The 21,332-nt window shown below is 40.2% G+C and overlaps 1 protein-coding gene across 1 annotated transcript in view; it reads left to right on the top strand.

The window, feature by feature from the left end:
* LOC110408217 (formin-I-like) overlaps positions 1-20,782 on the top strand; it is a 29,101-nt gene extending 8,319 nt beyond the window's left edge. Inside the window, exons 3-17 of the mRNA XM_021416785.1 lie at positions 571-657; positions 2,689-2,862; positions 4,123-4,271; positions 5,375-5,551; positions 6,152-6,578; positions 6,781-6,943; positions 10,180-10,291; positions 10,804-10,894; positions 11,266-11,352; positions 12,137-12,289; positions 13,617-13,746; positions 13,867-13,899; positions 15,664-15,767; positions 16,594-16,677; positions 18,690-20,782. Coding sequence (XP_021272460.1) covers positions 571-657; positions 2,689-2,862; positions 4,123-4,271; positions 5,375-5,551; positions 6,152-6,578; positions 6,781-6,943; positions 10,180-10,291; positions 10,804-10,894; positions 11,266-11,352; positions 12,137-12,289; positions 13,617-13,746; positions 13,867-13,899; positions 15,664-15,767; positions 16,594-16,677; positions 18,690-18,794 — 2,076 coding nt within the window. The 3' untranslated portion in view covers positions 18,795-20,782. The remainder of the gene's footprint in view (positions 1-570; positions 658-2,688; positions 2,863-4,122; positions 4,272-5,374; positions 5,552-6,151; positions 6,579-6,780; positions 6,944-10,179; positions 10,292-10,803; positions 10,895-11,265; positions 11,353-12,136; positions 12,290-13,616; positions 13,747-13,866; positions 13,900-15,663; positions 15,768-16,593; positions 16,678-18,689) is intronic.

Here is a 21,332-nt window from a genome sequence, read left to right on the forward strand (position 1 = left end):
TGAAATTTAATGTGTCTGACTCATGACCTTCTCTTCACTGTGTTTTTCTGAAGATTAGAAAATAGCCCCCATCCAAGCAAACCATACAGCTAGTGGAAGACATAGGATAACAAATCGGGTACCCGCACACAACAGCAAGGAACAAAGATCTGCCATTTCAATGCACCACATCTGAGGGCATATAAATGTCTTTCTTTAAATCACAAGCAGCCTTTGTTTGTTAGTTAGTGCATCTGATAAATGGCTCATAGTCATGTATTTGGAAATGTACCTAGTACAGCCGCATGCATTCTGTTCTTTTCTTCTTCTTCTTCCTCTTCTCTGCTCTCCCTTTCATTTTCCACCCAAATCTGTGATCTCTTCATTAGTTCAGCAGGAGCTGTGGGTATTTTGTGTTTGCGAAAATCAGACCAGGAGGGTGCTTCTGCTGGTCTCCGCATGGAGCGCTTCTACAAAGCCTGGTTTGAGTAATGCTCACTGAGGGAGATTTCACCTGACAACATGATTGTATTTGAGTGGACAAAAATAATAGAGTGGGCCTCGTGCTGATTTCTGTTCTGTTTTTTTCAGGACTCACAGGATTTGCTAACTGGCTCGCTATTTAACTACAGTATCTACAAATACAAACACTATCGGTGGCAGAAACGAATTTTGCAGGTAATTCAAATAGTTCTTATTTTTGAAGAAATATCTCCAAAAGAGATGCCATCCATCTTATGTTCCATTTCCTGGACCAAGGCCTCAGCACGTGGGAAATGGAGAGAGTTCATCGACTCCAGTGCAGTCATTCCACTTAACTTCATTCCAGTTGAGAATGCGAAGCACTGTGTAAAGGATTTAATTTAAAAATAGCACTTAATTTGGTGTGGATACTTGTTCATCACAGATTGCATATTGCATGTACTTCACACATTATACCTTTCTCTTCTGGCAGAGCTCTGTGACAGGACTGGCAAAAGGGGGACCTTCGGGTCTGTATTTAAAGGTTCTGAGAGTGATTTTGAGGAAATGTGCAGTTTTGATCCTAAAACTGTGTCTCTCCAGTGTATAAAGAGAGGACTGCAGCTTTCAGAGCTGACAAGTCGGGATGTGTGGGGAGTGCTGCATTCCCTGGTCTGGCTGTTTGCTCAAATGCAAACACAGCTGGGAAGGTAAATACCTTATTGACTGGCTCTGCTCACGAGGTTTTTTGGTTTTGCGGTGCTGATGACTATCTTCCCATGGTTCTGACAAGCAGACTTTCTGTTTTATTGCTTCACTGAGGCTCTGTGAAGCATGGTAAGACATTTTTGCAGGGAAAGTTTCGTTTGGCAGACTGTGCATTTCATCTCTGGTTACTCTGTTCTGTCAACTCCATTCTTCTTTTCTTTTTTGACATTGTGCACCAGCTTGAATGTACTAAAGGGTGGGTTTTCTTTACTACGTCTCAGCTTTGAAAGCATAATGTTATTTCCTGCAATATCCACAAATGTTTGGAGTTAAAAGATGGCTTGGTTAGATGTAAAGCTGATGGAAAACTGGAGAAAGCTATAACAGTTGTGGAATGTGTCATTTTGGAAACACAGAGTGGTTAAACTGCAGCCCTCTAGTTACCTGCAGCCTTCAAAAGTCAGAGATAACAATGAGCATGGTGCTGCTTTGGAGATTTCCAGTGATAAGCAGAAAGGTGGATGTGGCCATGGCACTAGCATTGGGTTAGCGTGGTCTGCACGATGTGAATGAAAGGTACTGGAAATTATTCGTGATCACAGGTAAATGAGAGACATGGTTTAGTGGGGTTATTGGTGGTAGGTGGATGGTTGGACTGGATGATCTTGTAGGTCTTTTCCAACCTTGCTAATTCTATGATTCTAAATGCCTAACTTGAGCAAGATCCAAATTTCTCCTCTGTGGGCCACATGTGCTGATGCAAAGCACAGAGATCTTGTTCACATCTTATTGGTGGACAAAGCTGTTTCTGCTCATCAGGGATGAACACACACAAAAGATACTGGGATCTGTATCAACAACACTGTGCAGTGGAGCGATGATAATCTTATTTCAGAACAGCCTATTTTTGATTGTTATAGCTGTGGCGGCAAAAAATAACTTTATTGGCTAATAATATTGTTACAACTCTGTATGCATGTGTATGTCTATGCAGAAGTGCAGGCAAAAAATCTTGTTAGATCAGATCTCAGAACAATACTGCTTGTTTCAGAAGGTAATCTCCCAGGAGTGCCCTCTTTTACTGACACAGAAAGTGCAGGTACAAAAATAAGCACCTTCACATCATTGTAATGCTGGGGATAGGTTGAACTGGTCAGTAAGTCAGTCTATGCTGAGATGGTCGTGTCATCAGTTCGTGTGACCACTGCTGCTGAACGGGAAAGTTTTGCACTGGGTTTCATGAGACAAGGAGAATTTAAAAATAAATAATATTTCAGGGTGATAAATTGATGCATATTCATCAAAAGAGATAGGGAAACACTGTTACAATGAGTATCTGCTTCTTTTGTAAATAAAACAAATACAGTACTTTGTCTTGATGGGGGAATGACATTTTTTATTCTAACCATTGGCAAAACAGATATGAATGCTGGCTAGCCCATGGTTTGCATGCTCTTGCATGGTAATATTTGGGACAATATCTTTTCTTTCCAATGAAGAGAAGCAATGGAAGCAAGTAATGAGAACTTTCTATTCCAGATTGATTTCAACACAAAGACAATTTTTAACATTGAAAAAGGAATTATTAAGAAACAGTTCCCTTTCTCACAAGTCAAATCCTGTGAAGATTCTGAAAGAAGACGCTTCAGCATTGTGTTTCATGGGCGACAAGATTATGAGCTGGAGGCAGTGTCTCTTGATGATAAAAGGAAGGTAAGGTTTTTACACTGCCAGAGGTAGATTGCTATAAATAACAGCTAAGATTATGCTAGCTCCTAGCAGGTTCCAGACATAAATGGGAATTGTTATGTTGTGCATTGTACAATCAAAGAAGTGGTATGTCTTTATTCTATAGATGTTGGTACATAGAACAAAGGAAATGTGAGTTCAGGATAAAGTTTGGCCACTGTAACGGCAGATGTACAGCCAGCTCAGGATGTGGGATGAAAATGGATGCCTTTTTTCATCAATACCTTGGATGCAATGGGTTTGAGACTGTATTAAATCAAGGAAACAAAACTGATGCCATGCACAGTTGAATTTTAATTGACGTTTTCTGAGAAGTAATTTTATATGAACTGTTTCACTCTGAGGTTTCAACTCCTTCAAATATTCCAAGTGGTTACTGTAATTAAGCTAAACTGAGACTGCAGAAGCTGAAGGTGTGACATGAGCATGAGCCTTCTGCACGAGTGCAGGTGCTGCCTGTGCTCAAGGGTGGGCAACTCTTGGGACCCATCTCATCCCACTGCTGAAGCACTGAAGTCAGCTGCACAATTCAGGTCGAGACTCTTAAAAATCATGGAAGAGTTTGTGCCCAAGTTGCTGATGTAACCCACTTGTAAGATGCTTTTTGCTGAGGGCTTTGTCCTTTGGGAAGCTCAGAGCTCACAACATGGGCAGAAACTTGTATTCCAGATGGCACCTTGTGGTCGATTAGTTTAATTTTCAAAATAGATTACATCTAGCAGAAGGACTTAAAAAGGTGCACTTGTTCCATAGTAATAGCACTCAGATAAGGCATTGTATAACGAGAGTGCTTTAAATTCACACTCACCATAATCCATGTAACTTTCAAATACAGGCAAGCTTTCATTTTTCTGCTGGGTTCGTTCCAGATTTCACAGTAAATCAATCAGGTACTCCTTGGGCTGGAACTGAGCTCAACAGACTAGATTGTCTTAGACTGTTTTGTACACAAATTCAAAAAGTAAAACTGCATTTCACAGTAACCTCTCCAGTGCAAGCTGTGTTCTCCATGCACTGACAGAGCTGTGGGCATAACAACAAATTGCAGTTAAGTACTTCAGCATCATAGAAAGAACCTGTTTATTCCACATAAATTAATTTTACCTATCTGGGTGCTTGTTATAGTGCTGTCTATCATTTTTATAGTAGAAAAATCCACCTGTTAATGTCTGATTCGAGGGAATTAATATGGAAAATAAACTCTCTCTGCTACCTGTTGTACAGATAATGTACCTGTTGAGCAGAGTGATGCAGAGTAACTCATACAAGAGGCTGGGGGAGCCCTGCTTGGGGAGAGCTGCAGAGTGTGATGTCGTGCACGAAGGAGTGCTGGATTTGCAGCAGAACACTTTTATGTCCACTGAATGGGTGAAGTATGAACCATATCTTCTTCTGAGCCACCTCCTAAAACACCTGCTCTTTTTGTCTGTGGTCCCACATGGCTCATACTATCAAGTGAGAGGGAAAAGAGTACATCTAGCAAAAGCTAATGAAAAAGAATTAACATTGTAATTATCTGCACAGGGCAATTACCGCAAAAGATTTCGCAGTTCGCATAAAATGGTTTTAATTGTTTTTAAAAGGCTACCACTCTATGTCTTGTAAGCACTATCCCCAAGTGCAGGATGGGATTTGTTACCTTTCAATGTTTAACAAGTTCGTTAGCAAAGAAAAATTGATTTTTGTTTATCTCGCGAAGCAAAGCCCTTGTTGTTTTCCGCTTGATATTAATCCTCTCTTTTTTTTTTGGCTAAGTAAATAATGGTGGAAACATCTGGAGGCCCATGTAAACTGTAAGTCCTTGCTTCCAAGAAAGGAGGGGTAGATAGAACTGCCAGCTCCGTTAACAGCTCTTATCACTTTGACTGTTTATGTGGGAGTAGCTGCAAGTCATATTTTATGTTTAATTGTTCTGGTGCTGCAAAACTTATTTAGATTCCTCATGTAAATCCTTAAACAACTACCACACCTTAGAGAGAGCAGAGGAAAAGGCCGGCCTGATGGAACCACCAGAGTGATAAAGAAACGCAGTAACCCTCAGGAAAAAAGAGAATGCAAATTCTGAAATAAGAATAAAATACATACATGCTAAAGCCCCACACTTGTTGAATGTGAGGCCTTTGTCATAAACAGCAGAGCTGAATCTTAGAAGAGACCAAAGCAGGAGATTCTGCTGCGAAAGAAACTGTGTACGGGTTGGTAATTTCTGCAGGGAATAATCTAGCATTAGAATAGATAATGCCCACACTTGGGCACCATGACTTCTAATGGAAACCCTTCAGTGGAGAGCATTGTGCCCGCTTTCTCCTTGGTGAGCTGTGGGAATGAGGGGGAGCAGGATCAGTCCTTGTGGAGGAATAGGATGGAAAAATGTGGAGACTTACTGATAATAGAAAATGCCTTAACAAAGACAAGGATTGTATGAATTTAAGCAGACAGTAACGAATGAACTGTATCTTCATTCCCTGCCCTTCAGGTACTTCGTACAACTGCGTGAGGGAGAACTGACTTTATATTGCATAGGTCTGGGAGGAGAGAGCAAGAATGCATGCCCTGCAATGAATGCAATTCATTTGTCAAGTGGTAATGTGAGTGTCAGCAAGGAGAATGAATGCGGTACCTTTTCGGTCCAGACCAAAGGACACAATTATTTGTAAGTACAGTTGGTAATTAATACTTGGATAAAGCAGAACAATTGAAAACAAGGTCAGGAAACAGAGAATCTCAGTGCACTAGATCAAAACAAAGCAGGGGAGAAAGAAGACCATCAAATTTATGTAGGTGACCCCTCCCACAGCCTTGCAGTGATTTGATGAGTATTTTAAGGAGGAATCACAAGTACTACATTGTAGAATTGAGCAGATGCGTTGAAGCAGTGTCCACACAGACTTGTCTAGTCATCATGTCAGGAGCCAATGAAGAGCCATATCAATCAAATTATTAGACAGATGTGTGAGCAGGTTCTGAACAGCTTGGGCACTGAGCTCGGTAAGAGTGCACTGTTCACCTTCCCCCAAAGAGGAGAAGAGGAATTAAAAGGTAATTGCACTGCAAAGTCAATATATAGCAAAACTTCAGCTCTGTAACCTTAGACATGTAAGCAATTAACTCTGAAAAGGTCAGAGTCAGCAGCACTGGGCTTCTTTGGCAAGTAAAGGTGCTGAACATCATTCTGCTTAAATAACTGCAGTTGTATTAGTCAGCATGTTATTTACACTTCCTTATGTTTCCATATGATGTTCTTAAATTTCAGGTTTCGGATACCCTTTACTGTCCAAAATAACAGGACAGAGGATGTTAGCAAGCTCCAGAATGAATGGGTGTCTCTCATAGAAAGGTACTGTCAGCTGTGCAGGAGTGGTTCTCTGTCCCAGGAGGAATCTCAAGGAGACACCTCCTCTGAAGCTGATTATGAGAATGTTACTGTAGCTCTGAATGAACAGAAAGAGGAGGCCCTTGGTTTTGGTGTGAGCACTGCAACAACCAATCTGAACAGGCCTTCAAGCTCCCAGACAGAGCCTGCAAAGGGGGACGTAGCCCCAGCATCAGCATCTACTCCAGTTCCCACAAGTAAGGCGGAGGTGCCACCAGCCCCACCTGCACTCTCCCAGTCCTGCAGCCCTTCTCCCTTGGCAAAGAGAACCAAAGCCTTTCACTGGGATGTTGTTCCTTGTGATAAGGTGAGGATGAAACTGACAGTAACTGCTAAATAATAATGATATTAATATAATAATGATAAAGAAGCCTGGATTACACATGTAGTTACTGTAAAAATTCAGCTGTGCCAGAAAATGACCTGGATGCCCTTTGTATGTTCGGAATGGGACAAAGTGACCCTGTTCTTCTGGCTTTTTCTTTTCCCTGTCACTCCTATGTTTTTAGATTCAAAAATCCATGTGGGGGTCTTGTGACCTAGGCAAGAAAAAGATAGACACATCCAGACTCTGCGAGCAGTTCCAGATCCAGGACGTGGCAGTGTTTTCAGGCAATGAACCATCAGTGAATCAGCACATCATGTTAGATCGAAAAGTTGCACATAACTTCAGTAAGTTTAATGGTAGAACTGCGTACTCCCATTTGAATGCCTGGGGTGAGAACTGTGTGCATATTCTATTCATAATTTCTACCATTTGGTGGGTCAAAAAGGCAATCTTGTGTCTAAATCACTGTTAACACAGTGCCAGCTACTCATTTGTGAACATAGACCTCCTGGTTCAGTTCTGTAAACGTGGTCCTTCATGATGCAGAGTGAAAGTACCGTGTTTCTCTTCCTGTGTGAAACATCCGAGTGTGCCCTCCAGCTGTGATGCTGTTATCTTAGGGCAGATGTTTATATCACCATGTAGGATACCGGTGAAATCAGTGTTAAAACTGGGACTTGAAAGGCTTTCCAAAAGTTGTGAGCTGGCCAGGAACAAGTCAGCAGTCACCAGCTTCATACCTGGCACTTTGAATGCCGTGCTCAGTCTCCTACGCTGATTTCAAGAAAATTCAGGTAGGTTGAAGTGGGTTGGTGTTAGAAGCCCTGAGCCAGCTTGTAGGAACTCTGCTGGCCTTCATCAGGCTGACTCAGATAGCTTAGACTGTGACTGTCTTGAATGATCAGGAACTGGATTCTTCCCTCTCGTAACCTGGGTATGATTCTGCCAAAGGCCTGACCTAGAACAGGCCTTCACAGCTAATAAAAGGTTTCAGCATGTAGTTCTGCTCTTACTGATGATATGATGTAAAGTTCTTTCAGTGACCGTAATGAGAAGTAATAGATATTAAATAAACAAGGGTAGAATCATAGAATAATAGAATGATAGATATAGCTTGGGTTGGAAGGGACCCCAGGGATCATCGAGTTCCAACTCCCCTGCCACAGGCAGGGCCACCAACCTCCAGAAATTGGTAACTGGTCTTCAAAGACTGCTCTGATTTTTGCAGAGACGGCTTTCAAAAAAAAATTCTATAAGCTAGCGGTGTTTTAAGAAATGTTACATGTGTAAAGAATTCAGGGCTGTTCATTTTGAAGTTGTAATGATTTTGACTTTTTGAATATTGATAAGAAGGAATATACTTTGGAGATTGTGTAAAGTTTTAACTGGGAACTCTAAATGGAAATAACTTGTTGGAATTATTGCAATCACAGACTGCTAATTTGAAGGATTAAAAGAAAGTGAGGCACAGAAGTCCTGTTTTAAATAAAAAGAATCCTGTAATAGCACTTTCATCTGCTAAATTATTCCAGTTTCTTTTAGGAAATTTCTTTCATTTGGTTTGCAAATAGCACCATTCTTCCTTTTGATCCTATTCCTCTTACAACTTCTTTCGCTGAGACATTCTATGTCCATTTCTTAATCTTATCCTTAAAGTCCCATCAATGAGATTTTTGACATATACTTATTACAATGGACAGTCCTCAGATCAAAAGTTATTCCGATCCTCAGAATTCTGATTAATCTTCTGGCAAGAGCTGCAAGCCTCAGTTCTTAAATTAATGAATAAAAAGATGAAGCTCCAAAATGCCAGTAGGCGAAAATTTCTTGAGAATTCAAGTGGATGTCCAAACTCAAGAGAAAGATTAGAGTTCTGAGCAAAGATCTACACACTAAGTTCAAACTCAGTGTAGAAGAAAATGCAAATAAAAGCCAAGTTATTGTTCAGCTTCTTCTTGTCACGGTGAACTTCTGCCACACAGAGAACAATGTACCAGAATGAAAGAAATAAGAAAAACACGTTCCCTTTAACAAAGGAAAAGATTTGGGGAGGTGGACATTAATCCAAAACAGTGGAACCTTGTGGGTGAAAAACTGACTTAGGAGTCAAAATGTCAGCTCCTGTGACTTGGTGTGTGCTTGTTTCTCTGTATGACAACCAGTATTCCGTATGCCAAATCTTTATTTTGCCTAAGAAAATACTTTGAAACTTAAGATGACATGGTAATTTTGAGGAAAAAGTTCAATATATAGGTAGAAATTGAGCAGGAGTTACTTTAATATTAAGTTTAATTTTGATGAAAAAAATGTTGATTGCTTTTTGGAATGAAGGAAAATTTAGAAAGTAGGCATGGATTTGCTTGCTTCAAAAGAGGTGTGAATGCTGTAGAAGAATAGGACTTGGATTTGGTTTGAAGATGAATCACCATATTCAGATAAATCACTATTCATCCACTTTGTGCAGGTTTTCACAAGTACTGTGGAAAATGAGATCAACAGCTGTAACACTGACAGATACAATGACTTACGAATGTGAGACTAGGAACTAATTTGGAATTGGTGCCACAAATATTTTCATTAGAAATCTGGTTCTTGGCACTAAGGGAGACAAGGAGCTGAAGCATCCCCGTGTGACCTCTTCGTGACAGAACACTTTAATTAGCAATTGATTACTTTTGTAAACTCTGATGACTAGAAATTATTCAGTGACTCATTTCAAATACTGAAAATGTTCAAGAAAATCTTAACACTTTTTGTGGGCGGTTTGTGGAAAGGAAGCAGTTATTGTAAAACTCAACCTTTTGCTGTGGATTATTCCCTCTGTTACTGGCCTTAGATTTCATCCTACCTGAAGAGATACAGGATTTAAAAGGCACAGGGAGGTGGAAGTTATAAGTCATAAAAAGCATGAGAGGAAAAGGAGAAGGTTCTGCCAGGCTTAGTGTTAAAGCTAGATCTACTAAGAGAGTTCAAGGGGTGGAAAGTGTGTCAGAGGAAGAACAAGAGGTATATACTCCATTGGCCAACAGTCTCCTGAGCCATTATTAGCTGATCCAGGCCACAGCAAGCTCTTATAACCTGAAAAACTCTGTGCTCTTTTAGGATTGGAGAAAGAAATGTGGTAAATCATAGACATCCCTCCTGACTTCTCCTTCCCAACCCCTTGTAGGGCTCAGGAGTTTCCAGGGCCTCTAGGACAACTTTCACACCAGCACTGAGAAGCAGTTAAAGCTTCTTACTTTCTCTATTGATCCCTTCTGTTCGCTCCCCTGTGCTTTCTTTTTCACTTCTTCATCCTTTGGTGGTAACGATGGAAATGGGCAGTAATTAATTTTTGTTGCGCAATCTCCAATCACTTTCTTTGGAACCTCAGACTGTGTTCTGATGAATGCATTTTTGCTCATCTACTGCTATGTGTATTTAAAGGAAAGACGAAGGCTGAGTTTTGCTTTAGCATTAGCAGCAATCCTTTGTTTTTGTTTTATTTTAAATAGGAAGGGTAAATATGAAATACCTGGAGGATTTTTCCTTCCCTGGAGCATTTTCTTCCATGTAATCTAAGGAACATTTTTTTCCCCAGGCATTTTTCTTAAAAGTTTCCGTATAAAACCAAGTGAGCTGAAAGAAAAACTATACATTATACATGAGGAGAGTGGTGGACTTACAGATGAACAGATTACAGCGCTACGAAGGTAATTTTTAGGATTCAGTTGTTTGTATATGACAAATGCTATGTTTTGGAGAAATTTTCTGCAAATAACAGGAAATTCAGGAAAGATGCTATTGAGACATCGGATCTATTCTGACCATAGATAAAATATGATGGTTGTACACAGAAGGAGGCCCGATGAGTGTTAGAGGCTTCACTGAGAGTGTCAGTGTTTTTGAGTGACAGAGGCTTGAGGGTTGAAAACCAAATGCCAATTTTGGAAACTTTAAATTGAAAAACTCACCACAACCACTGCCAAAATAGTAATTATATGGAAAGAAATACATTTCGGGGGCATGTGAAATTTGGATTGCATCTCTTTGAATAGTTAAGAAGGGAGCGGCTGCTGGAGAGGTTTCCATTGCACTTTCAAGTCCCCATGCAAGGCATGCAAAGAAACTGGAAGAAATTCTGATGTATGGAGTGGAACGACTGTTTGACATTATGGCAGTCTTCAATGAAGAGGAGATCTGATTCTCGTTTGCTGTTTTGCAGATACATGCTAACACCGAAGGATGCAGAGAAGTACCAGACGTTCCGGGGGTGCCCCTCAGAGCTACATATAGTCGATCAGTTTATGTTGGAGGTAAGAAGGCAAAGGATTTAAACACACTACATGCTATTTCTAGGACACCCTCTTGTTGATAAAATCGCTACAAAGAAGTGTTATTGGGAACTTAAATTTACAGTCTTAACAAGAATAATTACAAGAAGGTTTATCTGAGAAAGAGTCGAGACAGTAAAAATTTATGAAGAGATCTATAAAATCCATTTTGCATCTCCAACTAACATGCCTTCCCCTTCCCCCAAAACAAGAATCAGTTATTCTGAACTAGATTTCCAAAATCTCTAGACATAAAACTGCCTGCATTTAACAGCTCTTGTTTGTGAGAAATGGATGTTGCTGACTTTAATGGTGTTTGGCCCTACAAGCCTTTTCTATTCAATTCTACGCAGATGTGTAAAATCCCTCACTTAGGCCAGAGGTTGGATCTCCTGCTTGCCATACGTGAACTCCCTGTGAGCATGGGAGATTTGGAGCCTGTAAGTAATGACTGCTTCATCATTTGTTACCAAAATCTGCCAGTGAAACATTAGAGGCCTTGGTGCACCTTTCAAAGCTGTGTGACTGGGGATCTTTCTTTCACTATAGCAAGATATTTCTTTGTTCATAAGGTGAGTAACTAATAGTGTAATGACCCAGGCAGCTTGATGTATAAAATACCATTTCATGATACTGTACAGATGTAAAAAGCAAAAAGGTTTTTTAAAAAAAATAATCATAGACGTTTTAAAAAAAGATGATGTCTTTGATGGAAACAAATCCACCTCCTGTGTCCATTGCTCCAGAAGGGAGGTGCATCCCTGGGAAAGCAAAAGTTGATACTGAATTTGATTGCAGGGAAGCTGTACCAAGAATTTTGATAAGTCTTCAGCTGTTGTAAACAAGAGAGAGGTGAAGGACAGAGAACCTTACACTGCGCTTCGGGCTATCTGCTTCCCCCGATGCTTGGCATTTGGAGCAATCTGGTGCATTCAAACAACAAAACATTTTCTTCAGAAGCATTTTAAGAGATGAGGTTGAAGTTCTCTTGGCAGGGCTAGTTTGGTAGCCAGAGAGGATCTGACCTCCATCTCAGGCAACTGTGCCAACACCAGCTTTGTCTTGCTGGGGAACGGAGCTGCTCCCCCCTGACAACCCCTGGCCTTTCCCCAGAGGAAGCTGGGTCAGAAGACAGCAGTGTGTCTTGCTTCAGGTGGGGACACGAGGTGTGGCAGAGGACAGGTATGGGCATTGTTGTTCTACTTGCACATTTGTGTGTTTCAGCTAATAAACCAGAAGATCCAAGCAAGTAAGCAGCTGCATTCCAGCCAGAAGTTTATTGCTGTCTTGGAGTACATTTTAGCCATTGGAAACCATTTAAATGAGAATGCCGGAAAAGAAAAGGCAAAAGGATTTCGATTGTCATCTTTGACCAAAGTGAGTAAATATTTTTCTTTTCATTAAGTCGTCATATTATAATGTATGTTAGCCATTAGCATTACCTTGGTTTTGCCCTGAGTGTGGAGAAAGGCAATCATTTTTAATGAGAAGCTAACATTTTAACATCTGCTCTTGGTTACACCAGAAACAAACTCCTGTTTAATAATGTATTCTGTAATGTGCAGTTTAACAAGATGCATTTCCCCATTTCAGACAGCGGCGCTGGGTGGGTGGGGGCATTGCTGTGTTGAATGCGCTGTTTCTAATGAGGGAGAACATCAGAATGCTGATGGCCCTGATAGTAAGATCCCTTGGCTAGAAGAGACATCTGGACTGCAGGCCTCTGACTTAAAGAGTGTTTTGCAGCTTTGTTCAGAGCTGTAATACAGACTGTTTTCATTTCACTGTTCACAGGCTGTAGCCGCAGCATTCCTTCTGCGGTAGAGTAATTCCTTAGTGCTTCTTTTTGCCCTAATGCAATGCTCTTCTGCAACAAGTGGGCCTGTGTAATTTTAAGTTCCAAAAGTAGAGTATAAACAAATGAATAAATGCAAAGGGAGGGAACTTTGCTTGCTTTAATGGCTCTAACACCCCCAGCCCACCAGCACTCTGCTGGATGAATGGATAGGGGAAGGAAGTGGCTGCTGTGAACTTTAGTCTCTCCTGACAGAGATATGGTCTATGAAGAAACGTCATCTATACCTGGTCTGTAAGTAGGAGAGAGGAGGATTTTATTTATTTGTTTGTTTGTTTGTTTATTTTAAAAAAATATATATATAGTAAGATATCTTTTCCATCTGGAGACTTTAATATATGAGTGAGTGAGTGATTTATAAGTCCAGTGGCAATTCTGAGATACAGCTTTTATTTTTTTTTTAATAACAGTTGTAATACTGTATCGATCATAATGAAAAATGCCAACAAAATCATTTTCAGTGCATCTTCCCAGATTCAATTAAGGAACTTTACTGCCTTCACGAGCACAGCCCTCTGCTTTTAAGTGGAAAGGAATGATGACTCTGTTTGGAGGACCAAAATGAGTTCCAATCACTTAGGATACCTTAAGTTATTAGGAGTGTGTGAATAAGAAAACACAGAAGAACACAGTGAAGGTGAACGGATATGAAAGCGTGAAGTTTGATCTTAATCGAGAATGTCTGAGAAGCGGCAGATTGAAAAGGAGAAGTTTAATTTCATTGTGTTTTCTACTCTTGTCAGATTTACCCAGGAGCTGTCAACATCTCTGCTGCTCCTATTTTTTTTTTTTTTTTTTGTAAAAGTGTAACAGCTCGGTCTGTCAGTTACTGCTCCATTCTATTTGCAGTTATCTCTGCTGCGGGGCAAGGAGAGGACGTTCACCTTGCTTCACGCCCTTGTGGAACAGATCTCCTTACATGAGCCTGATCTGGTGAAATTTTCTCAGGAACTGACAGAATTTGAAGCTGTTCCTGACGGTAAAGGAGGGAGGGGACATAAAGCCACCCAAATAATGGAATCCCTCAACTTCTGATCCTAAACTTCCATCCTATAGTACAAATGATATTTAGTGGCACGTTTTTCCATTTCCTTTCCAGCTTCCATGAAGGGCCTAAGTGCTGAAGTTGATGGTATGTAAATGTGGTTTCTAAATTCAGAGAGACATTTTCATACTTTGTGCAGTCATTTGGAAAAGGTTTTCATTGTACTTCTGTACTTTGTAAAGAGAGGTAAATATACAAATATTGAGGTAAGGTGTTGCTATGGTGATATTTAGCCTGTCGTTTTATTGTGAAGAATTTTTAAAAAGAAATAATAAAGCAGGCCCAGGTGGTTCAGAAATATAAAAAATATATACTGCTCATGGTAAATAGAGTTTATTTTAAGCTACAGATGTTAGCGATACGAGCACTCTGTCCCAGTTACTGCAGTAAGATTGTCTCAGAGCAGGCAGTGCAGCAGGAGGAACCTTTGCATGGTTCAAAGTGAAGTTCAAGAATGTCTTTGAACCAAACTGGAGTCCACCTCTAGAAAGGAATCCTACACCAGGGAAGTCACTAGGAGAGGACAGAATAAAGTCACTCAAATCTAAGACAGATTTTGGGAGACATTTACAACTTTGAACAGTACAGTAAAGCGACTGGCAAAGCCAATGGATTTTAGAGTGAGCTCTTTGAGAGCTGATAGAGAAGGTACCTATGTGGATAAAAATAACTTACATTGTGTTGAGAATTTATAAAAATGTAACTTTTGAAAATGTGGCGTAGACACTGACGAAATGTCACCACAGACTAGTAAATCCCATTTCAGCTTTTTGTAACATACCTTAATAACCATTGCTCTCAGCTTTTGGCTTGAAAAACCCTTGTCCCCATTTTGCTGGGCTCAAGGAATCAGCCAGGCATCTAACTCAACACTACCAAAGGCAGTTTTTATTTTGTTCCAAGAAATGCCAATCAAGTTTTTAGGAATGTATAGGTAGCTAGATATATGTACATACCATCACTGTTTACCTTCAGTCACTCGTGTTCTCCAGAGGCAATGTTGGTAGCAACTCAAAACCACTAAATATTTTAAGTCAGATGTGTCCAGTTAAGCAGTACAATGGGCATAGGAGCTATGGTACAACTCCTGGGAGCTATCAAAGGAGAAGAGTTAGGAGACCTGGAGGAGACTGACTGGCCTCTTCCCTCCTAATATCTAATGGGACCACTATAGATCACTCTCTTATCTTCCAAGTACTGTTCTCCAGAGCAGACAGGGAAAGAGATGGATGAAACGCCTTTGAACCAGGCTTTCACACCAGGTCATTCAAGGCATGTCCTGGGGCTCACGCACTGTGCGTAGCTCATGAGCAAGAGAGGAGAAGGATGCAGCTACAGCCTGAGCCAGCTCAGGACCGAGTCGCTGCATCCAAGGCTGCGTCCCCTTCTCCTATTCCGTACAGCCAAAGCTCTCACAGTGGCGATCTGGTGTAGGACTTTCTGCCAACTGACAAGATTTCTTACTGTTACAAAGAGGAGAATTTTTGTTCTTTTATCTTTAACAGAAGCCTGAATTTTCTATACAAAAAGGTAGGTTGGAAGAGTATTATTTTCATAGCTAATTCCTAAAGCTAGGGAACTTCAGATTTACAGCTGCTGCATAACCGCACTATTGACCTCTTCATTACTCTGCAGTTGCTTGTGGGGTGATCACATACTATTTCTTTCCCATAAGATCCATGCTTCCTTTAGGATTTCTATTTTAAAACAGAAATTAAATATTTCTAGATGAACATATTAAAGACCCATAATCTCCTACTTTTTATGTCTCTTACAAATTAGACATTTGCATTCCTTTGGACACAACTGCATGCTCATGAAAATTTTCTCATTTTCTATCTCCTTTGTTAGTTCTAAAAAAGGAATTGGAAAACGTTACTCAATGCAGGCGGCTTATCAAACCCAGGGCAACCAAGGCAACACCCCAGGAGTCACAGTTCTGCAGAGAACTGAAGGTAACATCCCAACCTTATCGTGGGCTGGAGATAAAAGATAAGTAACCTCCTTGGTTTGTGCTGAATCCTGCCCTGACAAGTGGATCGGAAGCACCTAAGGAAAACCACCCTTTTGTTTCTCTCTGATAGCATTTGATGCCACAAGCTATGGCATGGGAACGCCTTTTCAGAGCTTCAGTATCTCTTGCTTTGCTTCACAGGCAAATGGGCTGGAGCAGCTGAGGAGCAGATAGCTTCACAGTCAGCCACAATAAGTGCTTTGGAATAACAGCAATCTCCAAGCGTGTATGAATTTCTAGCATCTCCCTCTGCCCTCAGACAGCAGGGAAAATAGCATGGAGAAACAGCATCCAGGAGCTAGACTGAATTGTGATTATAGGTTGGCCTAAGATGATTCTGCCCATGCTAATGGCAGAACGATGTAGGCTGGGGAACACTGCGGAAACAGCAGCTGAGGACGTGCTAGTCGCCCTGTATGCTTCTTGAATAAATATTGTCATCTAAAATGTATACGTTACAAAGGAACAATGATTAAGAAATTTTGTTTCAGAAGTTAAAGGCTTTGTTTTTTGCTCAGTGAGAACTAGTAACTGAGAGTGGTTGCTTTGCACACAAAAAGGCTGGACAGTGCCTAATTTTTTTTTTGTTGTTCCCTTTTTCTCTTTGATGCCATAATGTTTGCAAGGAAATAGATGTGCTTGATTCTGTGAAATGTGAAATTTTTGTGATGTGAACATTTTGACTTGAATTCTCTTGTTTTCAGTATTTAATATCTGCTCTAACATTATGCTCCTATGCCAAGTTAAGAAATTTTACTTTATTACAGGACTTAATTCAGAAATACGAAGGGGATCTATCCCAGCTGTCAAAAAGATGTGAAGAAATGAAGAAGCTGTATAGCAGTGTACTGGTACGCCTCATATTAAAATGCAATAAAAGAAATCTAAATTTCTTAAGAAAAAAAGAAAAATGCAGAAGTTCCCATGCTTCCACGTGCCTTATAGTAATACTGTCCCCAGGAACTCGAAAATAGAATCACGTCTAACATGGATGGAATGTTTTGAAAGAAAATCTGTTTTTTTTATGCTTGAGGATGTATAGTTCACTTTTTAATGTGTTTTACGGTCCCAAAGTACATATGTAAGAAAGTGGGTGTTCAGAACCTCAAGTTTCATCCCAGTTGCTTTTTCTGTTGCTTCCCCTTATTTTCTAAAGGTAGGCATTTTATGTATTTCTCTCACTTACAATGGATTTATTTCTTCTAAATAATGTTCTTGCTGGGCAGATCCTTTTGTATATTTATAAAGCAGTAAAAATGTAAAGCAAATATAAAACAGGATGGGTGATCAAAGCCCAGGCCGTCAGCAGAACAGCACCGGGAAGGAGCAGCCTGGCTCACCTGGGGGACTATCTGATGTGGAAATGGGCTGCAGGTAGCCATGGCAATCACGTTGCTCATGAAATGAAAATCCACAGGCCTACCTTTGTGATTTTATATTCTGCTTATAAAATCAATAATGACCTTGGCATGTGACGCTTCTATGGAATTAACAATAAATTGGAGGTAACTGCCTGTGGAATAGCCGTGGGCTATCAGCTTCTCGCAGATGGTCATTAGCTCCAGGAAACGCCTCTCTCATCGATGTTTAATTGATAGTACACTATAGGTGAGTGGTGAGGTGTGCCAAAGATCAAGGGCTTGGAGCACCCAGGAGGTGCAATTAGGAACACAACAGGCCAAACTATTAATCAGGTATCGCTGGTTAACGTGAAAGTTTTGTGGCTGGATTATATGTGAGCTTCCAAGTTCCAGGCAGAGGGTTTGCTCCTAAGAGCATCTCAGGTGTGCAGGTAATGATGGATAGCTGTCCAAACCTGCCCATCTACGTTCAGCTGCTATTTGTGATACAGAAATACAACTGCACTGCCGCTCAGCCTTGGGAGAGTTGTACCTCCTGGTTATGTGGTGGCTCTCTATTACAGGCAAGACAAGAACTTGTAGCAATGCAAGATGCCTTTTTAAACCTTTCATGGCAACCTTCAGAATATGTTCTCTGTATGTCTTCCGTCCAATTAGAAAACCATTTTAAACCCTGTCTATTCTTTAACTCACTGATACCGTAAAGGAGGATCTTTGAAAATGACAACAAACCTCTGGAATTAAACTTCAGCAACAAATTTAAGACTAAAAATACTTTTCTGTCCTAGAACTGGAAAATACACATGGAAGTTATTTTAATTAATGCAGAAATCCTTCTTCTAGCAATTAACTTTGTAGTATGACTGCCTTTCACCTCTTGTTTCGCAGTAGAGCAAACATGATGCCAATATTCAGGTTGCTTTTGAAAATCTTCCAAGCTGTTCAGCTTTTCCAGGTGAAAAGAAGAGAACGGGGAAAGGTGTCTCCTTGATGGATTAGCTTTTCTTCCAAAATATCCACATAAACATGGAATTTTTTGTTTGCAAAACAAAATGCTGAAGAATTAAAACATTTTGGCTCAAATCTGCTGCTACCATGTCCACCGTGATTCTGTGGTGGACGTAAACAGTTTCTCTAATGTACTCATTTTCTTTTATGGACGGGTTCATCTGAAAACCAGCAAAACCAGGGACCTTCACAGTGTACTGGTTTTCTCCTCTTTGGTGGTAGGTCTGCAGTCCATCCAGAGAAGCTGCTTTGTGCTGAAAACCAGGAAGCAGGTTACTGTGGTAATTTAGTGACAGCTCCCAGGGCCGCTTTTGCTTCAGATATTTTGGATCTCAGTTTAATGGACATTTTAGCTAGTTCTAAGTTTTCTGCTTAATAATGATAATGAAAGTATTCAACCTTTCTCTTGCTCTTCATTACATTATGGTCTTGGACACAGAGTAAAGTATTTGGATAATATTAACGTTAAATATTATTCTCTTTTAAATTTACAGGTAAAATTTGGGGAACCACAAGACCTGGACTCTCAGGAGCTATTTGGATGGATATCTTCATTCATTAGAGAGTTTAGGAAGGCCTGTGCTGAAGTCATGCAGTAAGGACAACACTACTCGTGAAGTAGGGAGGGAAAGAGAGGTGAAGGAAACTATGTTTAAGTTAATTGTTTTGAAAGTTGCCCTACCAAGAAGGTGCAAGTACCATATAGTTTGTACAGCAGCATATTTCAATTTAAAGATATGTTCAATTTGTAATGTGTAGTTTTGCAAGTGATATTAGACTTGTGGCCCTGCAGGCTGCTCATGAAACTGCTTCACTTTTTACTATGTATGTACCTAGAGATGCCTGTGAAGTTAGAAAGAAGACACTCTTGATATTTTGTAATTTCTCTTTCTATTTTTGTCTTTGACATCCAGTCTTCTGACTGAGCTTTAGCTGTTACTTTCAGTGAATAAATTTGTGTATGGTGATCTAATTTTTAATTTTTTTTCTGTAGTTTTCTAAAAAAAATACCTCACAACTTTTGTAATGAAATGGGGAGCCATTCTCCCCTGTAGGTAACATTAGCAAGAAGTCTTGGTTGTCTTCAGCTATCAAAGCATTGCAGCGTTAGTATTTAATGGAGAAAGTGCCTGGTAAGTGTTTCCCCCCCCCCAGAGTAGTACAATAAGGCAGTGCTTTTTTTTGGATAAAATACTGTAGAAATCAATCAGTGCATTGGTAGGAAGAGAACAATATCAAAGAAGTGAAATAAAGACATGTCATGAGGCATCTAAGTAACGTATAGCAAAAGTAGTTATTGACGGTTTTCAAAAGTGAAATTACTTCTGTTGCATTTGTTGGCTTTTCCATATTTTAATGAGAATAATTACTTGCAGCTAAAAAAGAAGAAGAAAAGGAAGACTGTAAATGCAAAGACAAAAAGGTTGAACACTGAAAGCAGAAAATAGTCCTATGAAGCCATTGATAAAACATTGCATTTTCTCTATCAGTTTTACAGCATAGTTTGATAAAATGTGTATTCCGTGACTTACTATAGATCTGCCTGCCCAAGTCTCACAATATTTCAGCTTTGATAGAAAGTCCAACAGATAGAAATGCTGAACGCTCCCCTTGGCTTCAATACTGAAAGAAATTACAACTGACCCCTCTGAAAGGTTTAGATGCTCTTACATCTGTAATTGCCTTATTAGAATACTCTCTCCAGTGCCATGTGAGATTTCTCTCCATCCAGGTGCCAGGCATTATGCAGGTGTGCTGATGAGCAAAGATTCAGCTGCTCTTCCAGCTGTGTTTGGTTAAGAGACAAACCTGGAGCCTCCTATGAATGCCAGTGGGCCTCACTGCTTAATTTTTCTGCTTTAAATCCACCCCTCATCTCAGGGGAATTAAAAAAAAATTGAGGAAGAAGCTCAATAGACTCAATAGACACCCCCAAACCAACCTACCAACAAAAAAAAAATTAAAGAAGCAAATGGAGGGATTTTGTTTTAGAGAAAATGTACTTGTTTTCTACAATGGCTATGTTTGACTCAAGTCAGCATCAGAATAGTGACACCTGGCTGACACTGAATCAGTAGTGTCTGTATATCAGGATCTATAGCATCTATCTGTGTCAGGAGCTACAGCTGAAGATCTTTTTTTGGCCAGAAGAGGAAAAATAAATTCCTCTTTAATATCTTGCGTCTCTGTATCATAATGCACGATCCAGAGCGCATACGTACATCGTAAACCACACTTGCAGTTTTTGATGTGTGTTGTTACTGCTCCAAAATCGGAACCATCTTCATTTATATGTGAATCATGTAAGATAACCCTGAATACAAGTGCCATTTCCATGGTATCCGGATCCCTGCATCCCTGAACAGCATTCGTGATGGTCATGATAAGTTTCATGGTATTCTGCCATTGCCTTAGCTCAGGAGTCCTGGGAAGTCTCTTCTAACTAAATAGTTTTCTCTTTTTTTTTTTTTCCTGATTCACTTTTCCCCCCGGCCCCTTTTCTCTTTTATTATACCTAACAGCTTGTACTTGTTTTACAGCTCAACTGGCATGTCTTCTTCCAATTAAAAATATATTCTACACAGTAGTTGATATCTGTGTCTTTGCGTGAATATCCTGGAGCATTTGTTTAAAAAATTAATGACCAAATGCCTTCTTGGCAACAAGCTCTGCTCCTCCAGAGGACATGAAGCTTTCCCAAGGAGTGGGAGCTTACAGAAGAGACATGTTTCCATTTTCTCAAACAAGTTATTTCTTCCGTGTCTGTGAGTGTCAGAGCTCATCTGATTTATATGTAAAAAGAAACAAATAAGGCTCATTCCCTTCCACGTTCTTTTTCCCCCACAAATAATATTTTGCATAATTTTCGTGTTTTTATTTCCAGGTCTCTTTGGGCTAACTCTCTTATGTTTTAATGGTATTTGTTTTTAAAGAATAAGAAATGCTACACCTCAATGCTTGTATAGACAACTTCTAAATGTCTCTGCAGACAATTTCTGTGGAACCCTTCCTTAGCAGCTGACAGCAGTGCCCTACCAACCTGCAGCCATGAACGCCCAGGTGTGCGGTGAGGCTCCTGCCTGTGGGAGTGAACCCATTTGGGAGCACTCCTACAAGCAGCCACCTTCCAGATCTGT

The sequence above is a fragment of the Numida meleagris genome, chromosome 19, assembly GCF_002078875.1.
Source record: "Numida meleagris isolate 19003 breed g44 Domestic line chromosome 19, NumMel1.0, whole genome shotgun sequence".
Lineage (NCBI taxonomy): Eukaryota > Metazoa > Chordata > Aves > Galliformes > Numididae > Numida > Numida meleagris.